The 15,393-nt window shown below is 48.9% G+C and overlaps 1 protein-coding gene across 7 annotated transcripts in view; it reads right to left on the bottom strand.

Moving 5' to 3' along the window:
• Nucleotides 1-15,393, bottom strand: part of slit2 (slit homolog 2 (Drosophila)) — a 671,546-nt gene that overhangs the window by 200,499 nt on the left and 455,654 nt on the right. For 4 of the 7 annotated variants that reach the window (XM_072496472.1, XM_072496475.1, XM_072496474.1 and 1 more), the window contains 2 exons: nt 12,218-12,368; nt 4,794-4,868 (listed from right to left, as the gene is read on the bottom strand). In XM_072496472.1, the coding sequence (XP_072352573.1) occupies nt 4,794-4,868; nt 12,218-12,368 (226 nt within the window). Of the gene's footprint in view, nt 1-4,793; nt 4,869-12,217; nt 12,369-14,330; nt 14,349-15,393 lie in introns of all 7 variants that reach the window. The other 3 variants (XM_072496476.1, XM_072496471.1, XM_072496473.1) reach the window with 1 other exon arrangement.

The raw sequence follows: 15,393 nt of genomic DNA, 5'->3' as shown, positions 1-15,393 counted from the left end.
ACCGGCGGGACTGGCATGACAGCAGCGGGACTTCGGCCCATCGCAGGCCGGAGAATCGCCGGGGGGGGGGGGGGGGGGGGCGGAGGGGGCCGCCAACCGGCGCGATTCCCACCCCCGCCGAATTTTCGGTGCCGGTGAATTCGGCGGCCGGCAGTGGCGGGATTCACGCCGTCCCCTGGCGATTCTCCGACCCAGCGGGGGGGAGCGGTCAGAGAATCCCGCCCCAGGTTTTGATTCCACATTACGGGCGCAATTCTCCGTAATCGGCGCAATGTCCACCGACCGGCGCCAAAAACGGCACAAATCAGTCCGGCATCGCGCCGCCCCAAAGGTGCGGAATCCTCCGCATCTTGACCGGCTGAGCCCTAACCTTGAGGGGCTAGGCCCGAGCCGTACTGATTTCCGCCCCGCCAGCTGGCGGGAAAGGCCTTTGGTGCCCCGCCAACTGGCGCGGAAATGACATTGCTGGGCGGCGCATGCGCGGGACCGTCAGCGGCCGCTCACGGCATACCCGCGCATGCGCAGTGGAGGGAATCTCTTCCGCCTCCGCCATGGTGGAGACCGTGGCGAAGGCTGAAGGAAAAGAGTGCCCCCACGGCACAGGCCCGCCCGCGGATCGGTGGGCCCCGATCGCAGGCCAGGCCACCGTGGGGGCACCCCCCAGGGCCAGATCGCCCCGCGCCCCCCCCCAGGACCCCGGAGCCCGCCCCCGCCGCCTTGTCCCGCCGGTAAGAGAGGTGGATTAATCCATGCCGGCGGGACAGGCATTCTAGCAGCGGGACTTCGGCCCATTCGGGCCGGGGAATCGCCGGGGGGGGGGGCCCGCCAACCGGAGGGGGCAGGGATGGGGGAAGAGGAGAAACCTGGAACTTTGTGGCTGGGTGGGTAAAGGCCCTTGAGTGGCCATTAAGTGGCCACTTAAGGGTCTTAATAGATGAAAGGGTGGGTTTTCCACCGAGGCTTTGCCCGCCCAACCGTGAAATTGCGTATGGGTCGGGGCAAGCAGGGTCCCAGGGGGGGAATTACATCCATGCAATTTTACAGAAGCTCAAAATTCTATCCCAGATGCGCTGTCGCAAATGTGCTCTACAGCAGCAGCAAGAAATCCCTTCTTTTGCACTCCAACCTGTCTGCAATAAAAGCCAACATTTTATTTGCCTTTCCAATCACGTTCTTCTATTGCAAACTAACGTTCTGTGATTTATCTACAAAAACAACCTGCCTACGTAGGGCAGCATTCTGCATTCGCTCTCTATTGAAATTATAGTCAGCTATTCTGTTCTTTCTGCCAAAGTGGACAACTACACATGATACTCCATTTCCCAAACAGTTGCTCACTCACTTAATCTATATATATCACTTTTCAGGCTCTCTGGGCAGAAACCGCCAGCACTTTCTACCGGTGGGATCTACTGGTGCTGCCGAAATGACCTCACATTGCAGATTCCCTGACAGTTGCACGGACGTGGACTGTAAATCATCATTGACTATGGTGGGACCAGAAGATCCTGCCTCCGGCTGATGGCGTACTGCCTCCGCTTGAGAAAATCTGCTGTGGAAGACTGGAGAATTCCACCTTTTGTATCCTCCTCACAACTTGCTTTCATCTTTTTATCATCAGCAAACCTAACTACAATAGTATGTCCTTTCATCCAAGTCATGAATGTAGATTGTAAATAGTTGTGGCAGAAATACTAATCCATGGGGCAGTCCCCTAGTTATCATTTGCCAACCTGAAAATGATCATTCATCCTGTTACTTAGCTACTCTTCTATCCATGCTGACATATTACCTCCAACACCATGAGGACCTTTTCAGTAACTTTTTACATGGCACCTTATCAAATGCTTTGTGAAAATCCAAATACATTAGGGGCAGCACGGTGGCACTGTGCTTAGCACTGCTGCCTCACAGTTTCAGGCACGCGGGTTCAATTCCGGCCTCGGGTCACTGTCTGTGCAGAGTCTGCACGTTCTCCCCGTGTCTGGTGGGTTTCCTCCGGGTGTTCCTGATTCCTCCCACAGTCCAAAGATGTGCAGATTAGGTGGATTGGCCATGATAAATTGCCCCTTGGAGTCCAAAAAGTTAGGTGGGGTTACTGGGATACGGGGATAGAGTGGAGGCATGGGATTAAGTTTGGTGCTCTTTCAGTGGGTCGCCACAGATGAACTGAATGGCCTCCTTCTGCACTGTAAATTCTATGATTCTATGACATTTACTGGTTCTCCTTTATCCAACCTGTTTGTTACATCCTCAAAGAATTCTAATGATTCACAAAATCATCTTGATTCTGCGTGATTTTATTATGATTTTCTAAATGTCCTGCTACTACCACCTTAATAATGGATTCTAGCTTTTTTTTATTGAAAGCTGTTAGGGTAATTGGCCGACAGATTCCTACTTTCTATCTCCCTCCTTTCTTGAATAGAGGGGGCGGGATTCTCCGAAATGGAGGTAGAGTGTTCGCGCCGTCCTGAACGGCGTCGAGGTTCACGACGGCGCGAAACGGCCCCTATCCCGACCGATTCAGGGCCCGATAATGGGCTAGGAGTGGCGCCGCGTCATTTACACGGGCCAGGCCTTGTCGCCGCGTAAAGGTGGCGCCGCATACATGACGCGGCCGGCGCCGCATAACTGCCGTCACCCGCGCATGTGTGGTTGCCGCCCTCTCCGAGTCCGCCCCGCAAGAAGATGTCTGACGGATCTTTCGGGGCTGTGGAAGAAAGGTGGTTCTCCTTCAGAGAGGCCGGCCCGACGATCGGTGGGCACCGATCACGGGCCAGACCCCATTTGAGGCCCCCACCAGTGCAGGATCCCCCCTCATCCCCCCGCAGGCCGCCCCCCCCCCAGCGTTCCCGTGCTGTTCCAGCCGGCAGCGACCAGGTGTGGATGGCGCCGGGGGGAACCCGCCGTTTTGTCAGGCCGCTCGGCCCATCCGGGCCGGAGAATCGCGGGGGTACCGGTGAATCGCCACTTTGGTTGTCTCGGGCGATTCACTGGACCGCGCCGCGCAAAACGCGATTGTGCCGGTCTGGCCGCTTCCATGAATCGCGGGAGGGCGTCGGACCGGCGTCGCGGGAAAATTTGGCGACCCAGGCGATTCTCCCAACCGGCGCGGGAGCGGAGAATCGCGCCCAGGGTTTTCAATCCACTGGGACCTTTCAGAATTTATGGAATTTTGGAAGATTACTACTGTTTCTGGATCCACTTCTCAAGACCCTAAGATGCAGGGTGCTTATCAGTCTTTAGTCCCATTAACGTTTTCAGTACTTTTTCTAATGATGATGATTGTTTTCATTTCCTCCCTCCCTTTTCTTCCTTACTTTTCTATTATTCTTCAAAGGCTTTTTTCTCTCATTTCTTTGTGAAGAAAGACAGAAAATACTTGTTCAAAGCTTCTGCCATCTCCTTTTCCCCCCATTATTCATTCCCAATCTCATCCTCTATGACACCAATGCTCACATTAGCTATGATTTTCCTTTGTAGAACTTGGTAGAATATAGTTGCAGAAGATTTTACTGTCTGTTTTTATATTGCATACTAGTTTTCTCTCATATTCCATTTCTCCCTCTAGTATTGATTTACTCATCCTTTGTTATTCTCTAAAATTTTGCCAAATGTTCTGGCCTACCACTAATCTTTGCAGCATCTTTCAATTTGATACCATCCTTAACTTCTTAGCCACAGATGGTGTATCCTTCTCATAGACTGTTTTTCTCAGTGGAATATATCTATGTTGAGATTTATGAAAAATCTACTGAAATGTCTTTGACATCCACCTGAACTGGCAGATAAAGCTTCATTTTAAAGTTTCCTCCAAGGAGCTCCCTCGGTACTGTACTGGACTGTCAACCTTCATTTCTCTACTTAAGCCCTAGAGTGAAACTTGAACCAAAATCCTTGTGATTCCGAGGCAAAAGTGTTATCTACTGAGATACACAAGCTGATGAGGAAGGCTGGGGTGCAGTATATCCCAGCACATCGCCTGAAATGATACCTCTTCTGGCCGATTCCTGCCAATCATACGGTCAGAATGCAGCAGAATGATAGTCAACTTCCAATATTTTCATATTGATGTATTCCTGGAAACTCTTGGTTAAATGGGCACTTCCTTCATATCGACTTACTGTGTTGAATTACATTCCAGTGTTCAAAATTAATTGTTTAATTACTGCGACTGGTCAGGTTCTGGTACATGCAAATGTGACATGAAAATGCAAATGATCCACTTGTCGCCCTGCCCTATTTTAATTGCCCGATCATGAAGAGAACCAAAACTTTCAAGTCATAATCCCATCCTAGTAAAACTTTTTTTAAATGGATAACAATACTTAAATAGCAGTTACTGGTAATAAAGACTGTAAAATAGTTCTTTGTCCTCGATTACTAAATGTGACATTAATTTGAAAAATCAGAGGCCTGTGTTATATATACTGAAAGGAGGCAGTAATTTAGGGAGTGCTGCACTGGGAGTTAGGGGAGATTACTGATCCTGTTTTTGGCTTAAAAGAGCTGGCAGTCCCTGCTGTGCTGCAGAAGAGGTCAGCTGGCTGAACGTGAAATTGAGGGAGATGCCAGTGCCCGACTAATGAAGAGTTGCTTTTGGCAGCAGTTTAGCACACAGGAGCAACCTGCCAACTCCGATCAGCCTCACTCACCGCGCTAACAGTACATTACAGGTCACTTGTGGAATTGTCTTGAACAATGTCTTTCACAAAACAGAGCTCACAGAGGTGGAAGCTGCTCATCAGCTGCATTTGGGAACATTTTTCTAATGTGCAAGTTCAACTTACATTTTGCGGAGCTGAGGAAGTTTCTTGAAGATCCCAGTGGCTTCCAAGACTGTAAATTCATTATTGTTAAGACGCCTAAAATGTTCAAGTGGAAAATAAAGAAATTAGAAAAATGATTTTGCAAGAACGTTTTCAACCTGAACGTTTCACACTTAAAACCACATGTTTTATTTTTCCAACATGAACCTGGTGATTCCTTTGAGATAGCTTTGGTCAATTTAATGTTGAAGAATTTACTTCTAAATATTTTCATTTGAAGTTGGACAGTTGAGAGTGATTTTTTTTTTGATTTCATTTAGTTTTATATTTATTTTTAACCAGATAGGGATCTGAATATTGTGTCACCTTCAGTTTCCTTCAAGAGCATGAAGATGACCTGAAGGGAATTGGTTTATCCCCTGCTAATTATGAACATGGGGCTGAAATACACCACTATGACTATGGACTATGTGACGGCAGTCGTACAACCTTGACTTGGGAGTGAGAGTTTAGGTTGAGTCACCTTTACCCTTGAACGAAGATTAAACAAGGCAGAAATATTGGAATTCAAACCACCCTCACTGCAACTTCCTCCGTTTTCTCCTGAAGGAGCTGAGCTATGCTGACGTTCACTAGGCAGCAGTCTCATGCCATGCTTTACGCGTGCACTTTGACGGGGCTTCTGGTCAAGTATTTGGCAGGGTGGCATTACTGATGATTCTTTCCTCAGTTTCAACAGAAGTGTATTTTCCAGCAGGAATCACTGGAAAGCAATCAGGATGGGAAAGCCAGGCAGCAAAGTTAACTTCATAGCCCAGACTGGGATCAATTGTAACATCGAACTGATGATCCAGATGAGATGGGCTAACCCCGACTTCATACTTCCAATCCATCTATGGCAATGCCTTTACCAAATGACAATTGCAGGCTCACAGCATAAAAACAATTTAAATTAAGCCATTCAATTTAATTTTGCGAGAGAAATACTGCTTTAACAAAAGTAGAGGCTGCTATAGCTAGGCTACATGGGTTGTGTGTTACAGTTTTGCAATTCCAGCACAGACCTTGGCATGACAAATTTGAGCATGGGCTTCATCAGACCAGATTCACAACGGTCACAATTTTCCATCTGCAAATCACATGAGCGTGGGAGAGCACGAACTGCAATCAATGAGAGAAAGGAAAGGGCACTGGGAGCGAGGCCTTGGGCAGAATGGACCTGGGAGCCGGAGAGTGAAGACTTATTTGGTTAAGAATAAACCGTTGTTCGGTTATACTGGAAATATTGCCCCCAGCTACCACATTGGCGACAAGTGTAAACCAGATCGAATGCAAATCCTCTGTACCTCATGGGGCAGCATGGTAGCATTGTGGATGGCACAATTGCTTCACAGCTCCAGGGTGCCAGGTTCGATTCCGGCTTGGGTCACAGTCTGTGCGGAGTCTGCACATCCTCCCCGTGTGTGCGTGGGTTTCCTCCGGGTGCTCCGGTTTCCTCCCACAGTCCAAAGATGTGCAGGTTAGGTGGATTGGCCATGATAAATTGCCCTTAGTGTCCAAAATTGGCCTTAGTGTTGGGTGGGGTTACTGGGTTCTGGGGATAGGGTGGAGGTGTTGACCTTGGGTAGGGTGCTCTTTCCAAGAGCCGGTGTAGACTCGATGGGCCGAATGGCCTCCTTCTGCACTGTAAATTCTATGAATTCAAGGGGGAAGGGAGACGTCTCCAAAACGAACTGAGAAATCGAAAAGAGTCGACGGAACCATAAAACATTGACTGAAAAATGCCCATGAGTGGGTAGCTTGACCCATTCAACCAGGGGGCCGAAGGTTGGAGCCGGCACATTGAGCAGCTCCGCTACGTTTTAATGGTGAACAACATAATGGGGGAGGGTAGACAGAAGGTTATTCTATTAATGGTTTGTGAGCCCCTAACCTACAGCCACATAATGAAGTTGACGTTCGTCCAGTTAGTTAAGCTGGTCAGGGAGCATTTCAACCACAGACCCTCAATTAAACTCCAGTGCTACAAGTTTAAATTGGTTGTCAGGGACCCTGGAGAGATGATCCAAAATGGCTGAGCATTGTCAATTCGGCACAGCCCTCAGCGACATGTTGCATGACCATTTAGAATATGGTGTTAACAACATAAGTGTGCAAAAGAAGTTGAAACAAAGATCACCTTAGACAGGGTGATCAAAATCGCTCAGGCAACCCAGTGTGCTGAGCGGGGCTCATCAGAACTTCCAAGCGTCCAAGTGGGTGAGGCGAATCAGCTGTGGGGCAGTATGGCTGCAAGGAGAGCAGCAAGGTCGACAGGCACAGAGGAGGTTCAGCCAAGATCCCAGGAACAGGATCATAGTCAGTGGTCAGGGAAGTAAATGGATCGTCAGTCCAGATGCCAAGACAATTGCTCCCGATGTGGGGAAGACCACTCACAAGCAGTGTGCTGCTGCAGAGAATGTTTATTTTTAGTACAATAAGAAGGGCCACATCCAGGCATGTTGCCATGCCAGGCAGAACGCACAAAATAAAAAAGAGGTCATGGCTCCAGTAAACTAAGTGGAGAGGAATTCAGATGAAGAACCTGAAAAATACAGTTTAAAGATGGTGAAAGTGAGCAAAACAACCCCAAATCAGATAGTCCTCACACTCAATGGAAGACCACTAAATTTTGAGGTTGACACCGGGATGTGGCCATGGTTGTAGGTGAACAAACATTTAAATATCTTTGAGAAGGAGTTGAATCTTTGAACTTAAGAAGCACAGCGGCCAAGTTGGCCACATATGGGGTAAAATGCTGAAACTTTTGGGGTAACTATGATACCAGAGTCGTATCGACAACAGGGGCCGAGTTATCTATGAACATTGTTGAGGGACATCGACCAAGTATCATGGGACAAGATTGGCTTCGCCAAATCAAGTTGAACTGGTTGGAGATTTTCTAAATTTTGGATAGTTTTTGACAGTAAGACTTGTGTAAATAAGTTCAGAATGTTCCAGAATGATTTGTTTCAAATAAAGGGAGTAAAGGCCAAGATTTACATCAATCCGTATATAGTTACTGTACATAAACTGTTCTTTAAATATGTGTTGAGGGACTTAAGGGGGGGTGATGTGGTAGCTCGGGGCGTATCGAGTGGGAGAGGGTGAACCCCAACCAATGGGGGGACAGCGTAGCACCCTGGGAGCAGGGTCCCAGGCAGAGTGGACCTTAGAGTGAAGACGTGGGGCGGGATTCTCCACTACACGGCGGGGCGGGAGATTCCGGTGTAATGGAGTGGCGGGAACCACTCCGGCGTCGGGCCACACCTTTCTCCGCACCTTTAGGGGCCAAGCCCTCACCTTGAGGGGCTTGGCCCGCGACGGTGTGGTTTCTGCTCCGCCGGCTGGTGGGAAAGGCCTTTGGCGCCACGCCAGCCGGCGCCGAGAGGTCTTCGCCGGGTGACGCATGCACGGGAGCGTCAGCGGCCGCTCACGGCATCCCCGCGCATGCGCAGGGGAGGGGGTCTCTTCCGCCTCCGCCATAGTGAAGACCATGGCGATGGCGGAAGAAAAAGAGTGCCCCCATGGCAGAGGCCTGCCCGCGGATCGGTGGGCCCCGATCGCGGGCCAGGCCACCTTGGGGGCATCCCCCGGGGCCAGATCCTGCCCCCCCAGGACACCGGAGCCTGCCCCGCTGCCTTGTCCCGCCGTTCAAAATGAGGTTTAATCCACGCCGGCGAGCGAGGGTTGACAGCAGCAGGACTTCGGCCCATCGCGGGCCGGAAAATTGCCGGGGGTGGGCCCGCCGACCGGCGCGATTCCCGCCGACTGGTGCGGTGCGATTCCCGCCCCCGCCAAATCTCTGGTGGCGGAGAATTCGGGACAGGGCGGGGGCAGGATTCACGCCAGCCCCCGGCGATTCTCCGACCGGGTGGGGGGTCAGAGAATCACACCCCTGTTTAGTGATTCTATGCCAGTGTATAGTTTATCTTTACTTGTTCACAATAAACTCTTGTTCAGTTTTACTGGAAGTCTCGCTAGTATGGCCTCAAGCCACCACAATGTGTTTCCCTGTCAATTTGCATTGGGTGTGTTTTCCCCGTGGGTTACACTGGGTGTGTTATCCCTGCGGATTTACACTGGGTGTGTTATCCCTGCGGATTTACACTGGGTGTGTTATCCCTGTGGTTTTACACTGGGTGTGTTATCCCTGTGGATTTACACTGGGTGTGTTATCCCTGTGGATATACACTGGGCGTGTTATCCCTGCGGATTTACACTGGGCGTGTTATCCCTGCGGATTTACACTGGGCGTATTATCCCTGCGGATTTACACTGGGCGTGTTATTCCTGCGGATTTACACTGGGTGTGTTATCCCTGCGGATTTACACTGGGCGTGTTATCCCTGCGGATTTACACTGGGTGTGTTATCCTTGTGGATTTACACTGGGCGTGTTATCTCTGTGGATTTACACTGGGTGTGTTATCCCTGCGGATTTACACTGGGTGTGTTATCCCTGCGGATATACACTGGGTGTGTTATCTCTGTGGATTGACACTGGGTGTGTTATCCCTGTGGATTTACACTGGGCGTGTTATCTCTGTGGATTTACACTGGGTGTGTTATCCCTGCGGATTTACACTGGGTGTGTTATCCCTGTGGATTTACACTGGGCGTGTTATCTCTGTGGATTTACACTGGGTGTGTTACCTCTGCGGATTTACACTGGGTGAGTTATCTCTGCGGATTTACACTGGGTGTGTTATCCCTGTGGATTTACACTGGGTGTGTTATCCCTGCGGATTTACACTGGGCGTGTTATCTCTGCGGATTTACACTGGGTGTGTTATCCCTGCGGATTTACACTGGGTGTGTTATCCCTGCGGATTTACACTGGGTGTGTTATCCCTGCGGATATACACTGGGTGTGTTATCCCTGCGGATTTACACTGGGTGTGTTATCCCTGTGGATTTACACTGGGTGTGTTATCCCTGCGGATTTACACTGGGTGTGTTATCCCTGTGGATTTACACTGGGTGTGTTATCCCTGCGGATTTACACTGGGCGTGTTATCTCTGCGGATTTACACTGGGTGTGTTATCCCTGCGGATTTACACTGGGTGTGTTATCCCTGCGGATTTACACTGGGTGTGTTATCCCTGCGGATATACACTGGGTGTTTTATCCCTGCGGATTTACACTGGGTGTGTTATCCCTGCGGATTTACACTGGGTGTGTTATCTCTGTGGATTTACACTGGGTGTGTTATCCCTGCGGATTTACACTGGGCGTGTTATCCCTGCGGATTTACACTGGGTGTGTTATCCCTGTGGATTTACACTGGGTGTGTTATCCCTGCGGATTTACACTGGGCGTGTTATCCCTGCGGATTTACACTGGGTGTGTTATCCCTGTGGATTTACACTGGGCGTGTTATCTCTGTGGATTTACACTGGGTGTGTTATCCCTGCGGATTTACACTGGGTGTGTTATCCCTGCGGATATACACTGGGTGTGTTATCCCTGCGGATTTACACTGGGCGTGTTATCCCTGCGGATTTACACTGGGCGTGTTATCCCTGCGGATTTACACTGGGTGTGTTATCTCTGTGGATTTACACTGGGTGTGTTATCCCTGCGGATTTACACTGGGTGTGTTATCCCTGCGGATTTACACTGGGTGTGTTATCCCTGCGGATTTACACTGGGTGTGTTATCCCTGCGGATTTACACTGGGTGTGTTATCCCTGTGGATTTACACTGGGTGTGTTATCCCTGCGGATTTACACTGGGCGTGTTATCCCTGCGGATATACACTGGGTGTGTTATCTCTGTGGACTTACACTGGGTGTGTTATATTTGCGGATATACACTGGGTGTGTTATCTCTGTGGATTTACACTGGGTGTGTTATCCCTGCGGATTTACACTGGGTGTGTTATATTTGCGGATATACACTGGGTGTGTTATCCCTGCGGATTTACACTGGGTGTGTTATCTCTGCGGATTTACACTGGGCGTATTATCCCTGTGGATTTACACTGGGCGTGTTATCCCTGCGGATTTACACTGGGTGTGTTATCCCTGCGGATTTACACTGGGTATGTTATCCCTGCGGATTTACACTGGGTGTGTTTTCCCTGCGGATTTACACTGGGTGTGTTATCCCTGCGGATTTACACTGGGAGTGTTATCCCTGTGGATTTACACTGGGTGTGTTATCCCTGCGGATTTACACTGGGTGTGTTATCCCTGCGGATTTACACTGGGTGTGTTATCCTGTGGATTTACACTGGGTGTATTATCCCTGTGGATTTACACTGGGTGTGTTATTCCTGCGGATTTACACTGGGTGTGTTATCCCTGCGGATTTACACTGGGTGTGTTATCCCTGTGAATTTACACTGGATGTGTTATCCCTGCGGATTTACACTGGATGTTTTATTCCTGTTGGTTACACTGGGTGTGTTATTCCTGTGGATTTACACTGGGTGTGTTATCCCCGTGAATTTACACTGGATGTGTTATCCCTGCGGATTTACACTGGATGTGTTATCCCTGCAGATTTACACTGGATGTGTTATCCTTGTGGGTTACACTGGGTGTGTCATTCCTGTGGATTTACACTGGGTGTGATATATCTGTCTGAATTTACACTGGATGTGTTATCCCTGTGGATTTACACTGGATGTGTTATCTCTGCGGATTTACACTGGATGTGTTATCCTTGTGGGTTACACTGGGTGTGTCATTCCTGTGGGTTACACTAGGTGTGTTATCCCAGTGAATTTACACTGGATGTGTTATCCCTGTGGATTTACACTGGATGTGTTATCCCTGTGGATTTACACTGGATGTGTTATCCTTGTGGGTTGCACTGGGTGTGTCATTCCTATGGGTTTTATTGAGTGTGTTTTCCCCAGTGCACCAACTCCCAAGTGAGACCTATGGCTTAAGGAATACAGCTGCAAGCACCAAACTGAAAAATTGACCCCCACATCATTTAATGTCTCTCACCACCCAGACACAAAACACACTTTATTCAGTGTTAATGAGTTGGCATCTTAATCACATGGCATCAATGGAGGACAATGGTTAATGGGTAACAAAGTCACTCTGTAATGCAATACATGAAAACCAAACCCTGTTACATACAATGTGGCCACTGCTGTCTAAATTCTATTTGATCTACAGACCAGAGCCAACACTGGCACAGTTATTAACACTTGCTAACAGATATCCATGTGACTTTTCCCCTTTCCTTTTTTTCTCATGTTTATGTGCAACCAATAACCCTTCTCCCATGAGTGTACCTTCTTTCTTTCAGCTCAAGTGATGTGGGCCTACTGCCTGAAGCTATTTTCTAAATGTATTCTACAGTTCTTTGTTTTGCTGCCAAAGTGTAGATGAGAAAGACTAAGCAAGTATGTTTGGAGTAGTGGGCTTGCTCTGCCAACTTACAACTCTGCAGTATACTGAGGGATGTGATCGGGAATTTTCATAAGCCTTTGATTGGAGCAATCCACAGTGGTTCCCTCGCATCGACATTTTTCAGGGCAAGCAAGGTCCAGGAAGCAATCTCCACTGAGTTTGGATCTGTAATCCTCTGTGCCTGCAGATTATTTGGGTCAAAATATGCAGATTACTCAAGTCAGCATACAGAAGCGCAGGCATTTTAACAGAAGTAGAACTATGCAATTAACAAGCAAAAAATAAATATTTTGGGTAGATTTTACAAATACCATACAAAAAGCAAAATTTCAAGGAACTAAAATGGGGGCGATTCTCCGAGCCCCGCGCCGGGCCGGAGAATTGGAGCAACTGCGCCGCGACACCCCGACGCCGATGCGCGATTCTCCGAGGTGCGGAGAATCGGCGTCATTTGCGCCGGGGCGTTTGGCGCGGCGCTGGCCGCGGGAATTGGCGGGGCCGCCGATTCTCCGGCCCATAAGTGGCCGACCCGACACGACAGAGTCCCGCCGGCACCGTTCACCCCTGGTCGCTGCCGGCGGGAACTCTGCGGGAACGCTCGGGGGACGGCCTGTGGAGGGGGCGAGGGGGGCTCCCTCACGGGGGGGGCGTGGCCTCCGATAGTGTCTGCCCGCGATCGGGGCCCACCGATCGGCCGGCCGGCCTCTCCCCCTCCCGGGCCTACTTTCCGGCACAGCCGGCCCCTGAACACCGACCCCATGTTGGGTCAGGGCCGGCGCACGTAAGAAGTTCCCTGCGCATGCTCAGGATGGCGTGGCCCAACTGCGCATGCACTGGTTAGCCCTGTAGGGGCCAGAATAGGTCGTGCCCGGGCCTTGTTCGCGCCGTCGTGAAACGCGACGGCGTTCACGATGGCACAAACACTTGGCCGCCATATCGGAGAATCGCCCCCATTATACCTCGATCTTGAACTTTATCACACAGTAAAGATAAGATCCAAAAGAGCAGAGGTAACATATACAAGCTGGCCTTTCAATGCAGACTCCTTCTATTGCAATTTCTACTAACTGCTAACTGCCTTCTCACTACTCCTGCAGCTAGCTCATAATGTTGCTAAGCTTTATCTAATTCAACATGGTGCTCCCACCTGAGCCATTTCTTTGAAATAGTGAGTGGAATTCAAAAAGACTGAACACTTCCTGGCCAATAGTAACAAATCTGCTACAGTCATTACATTTGGTCCTTCACCTGTTTTTCCTACATTAAACCTTGTCTGTCCTTTTTATCCACTTTCCTTTATGAGAAAATTCAATCAGCCATGGCTGCAATACAAATGTCATAAGATTGGTCTCTAGCTCTGAAAGCCTGTCTGCAGAACTACCATCCTGTGGTTTGTTGGCCTTTAATCAGAGAATAATAACACACTACCTTTCTCTAAAATAGTTCTATTGTCTCTCGCTTGGCATGCTGTAGAAGGCATACGTGACGCTCCATGGTGCTTGACAGAACCATGTTTTATTCGTACCTTGCAACCACATGGTTAGATCAAGCACAACGGAAAATCCCGCTCAGTTTCAGAACCGCATCAGCTAGGCCAGGTAAAAGTGTGAGGGAAGATAGTAGAGGAAAGAAGGCAGAGCATTCTACTGGAAGAGGTATAGAATGTAGCAGTAGGGAGCCGTAGGGGTACAACATCATTAGTATAAACAAGGGTAACTTTTTTCACAAACAGTTAATGTACAAGAGAACAACTATTGTGAATTATATGCTGAACACAAGCAATACAAATGCCTATATGAAAGAATAGCTCTGTCCAATTGGATATTGCTTAAATTCAGTATCGACTGATGTCACTAGCCAGCTAAGCAGTACTAAAGACCTGTGTTGGGACACGTGAAGGTATGGGGAAGGTTGGGGATGGGGGGGTGTGGAACTTGTGATTGAATGCTGGATGGTTTCTTACATGATGCCAACAGATTGAGTGTGAGGCATCAAACATAGCAGGATAAAGGGAAAAAATAACTGGGTGGGGGGGGGGGGGGTGCGGGGTGGAGGGGGGGGGGGTGTTGGACCAAATCTGAAAGAGGGGCAGGTGAAGGTGGGCAGAGGTAAAGTATTAGGGAGCACACAAATTTGTACTTACAGCCAAAATGGTGAATTCCTGCAAAAAGTAAAGAAGCACAGAAGGAAGAGAGAGACAGAGCGATTGCATTTATACTCAGGAAAGCAAAGACAGCAGCCAATCCATTTGTGCTAACTCTGCAGAACAGTAGCTTTTAATTAGGATAAATAAAATGAATTATCTGTGGGGATAATCTCGACTATCAGATTGTACCCAGGTAGAGTACAGTACTTAAGAGAACAAGGCAGACAAGAGGCCTATCTCCTCAGGAAGAATTGCAGTGTCATTGCACTAAACCCCCTTTTAATTATTCAATTAATAAGCTGAACATATTGAACTATAACCGAAAAGAAATGCTGGAAAATCTCAGCAGGTCTGGCAGCTTTGTCAAAGGGTCACCTGGACTAGAAACGTCAGCTCTTTTCTCTCCCTCCAGATGCTGCCAGACCTGCTGAGATTTTCCAGCATTTTCTTTTTGGTTTCAGATTCCAGCATCTGCAGTAATTTGCTTTTATATTGAACTATAGGCTGGATTTTGTGTTCTTGATGAGAGTCCTACCCACTGGTTGGAGACCTAGTGGGAAACATGTGTCACTTCTGTAGGGGATGTTGTGGCTCCCAAATTTAAGTGTCAGGTCTTCTCGAAGATTTTGGATCTTGGTGATGGAAATTCAGTCCATTGAGATCTGCCAACCAATCAGAGGCAGACAGCTTTGCAGAACCCTTCAACACCACTGGGAGTGGTGAATTCTATTGGTAATGCACCCATGAGAGGTCTAGGATCACTGAGGGGTCCAGACCACAGGTGAGTGATGGCAGGGTGGAGGTCATAGGGAGGGGGTCCTGGCGAAGGGGGACGGGGTAGGAAGGGATTGGATTCATGGGCAGGAGGTGGCTGTCAGTGGGTTCCCCTCTTCCCACTGGAGGGTTCCTTGATCATGGAATAAATGCCTTTGAAAGAGTGATGCCCAGGGAGGCAATTCAACAGGGTTTGCTGGACATCTTTCAGGAAACCCATACTGGTGAAGAAGAATCAGTGAACACCACTAAATCCCAGTGGAAGGAGAGATAATGGCCTTTAAGT

This window comes from Scyliorhinus torazame, chromosome 3 (assembly GCF_047496885.1).
Source record: "Scyliorhinus torazame isolate Kashiwa2021f chromosome 3, sScyTor2.1, whole genome shotgun sequence".
Classification (NCBI taxonomy): Eukaryota; Metazoa; Chordata; class Chondrichthyes; order Carcharhiniformes; family Scyliorhinidae; genus Scyliorhinus; species Scyliorhinus torazame.
The sequence above is the reverse complement of the archived record's forward strand: the minus strand, read 5'-3'. Positions and strand labels throughout refer to the sequence as shown.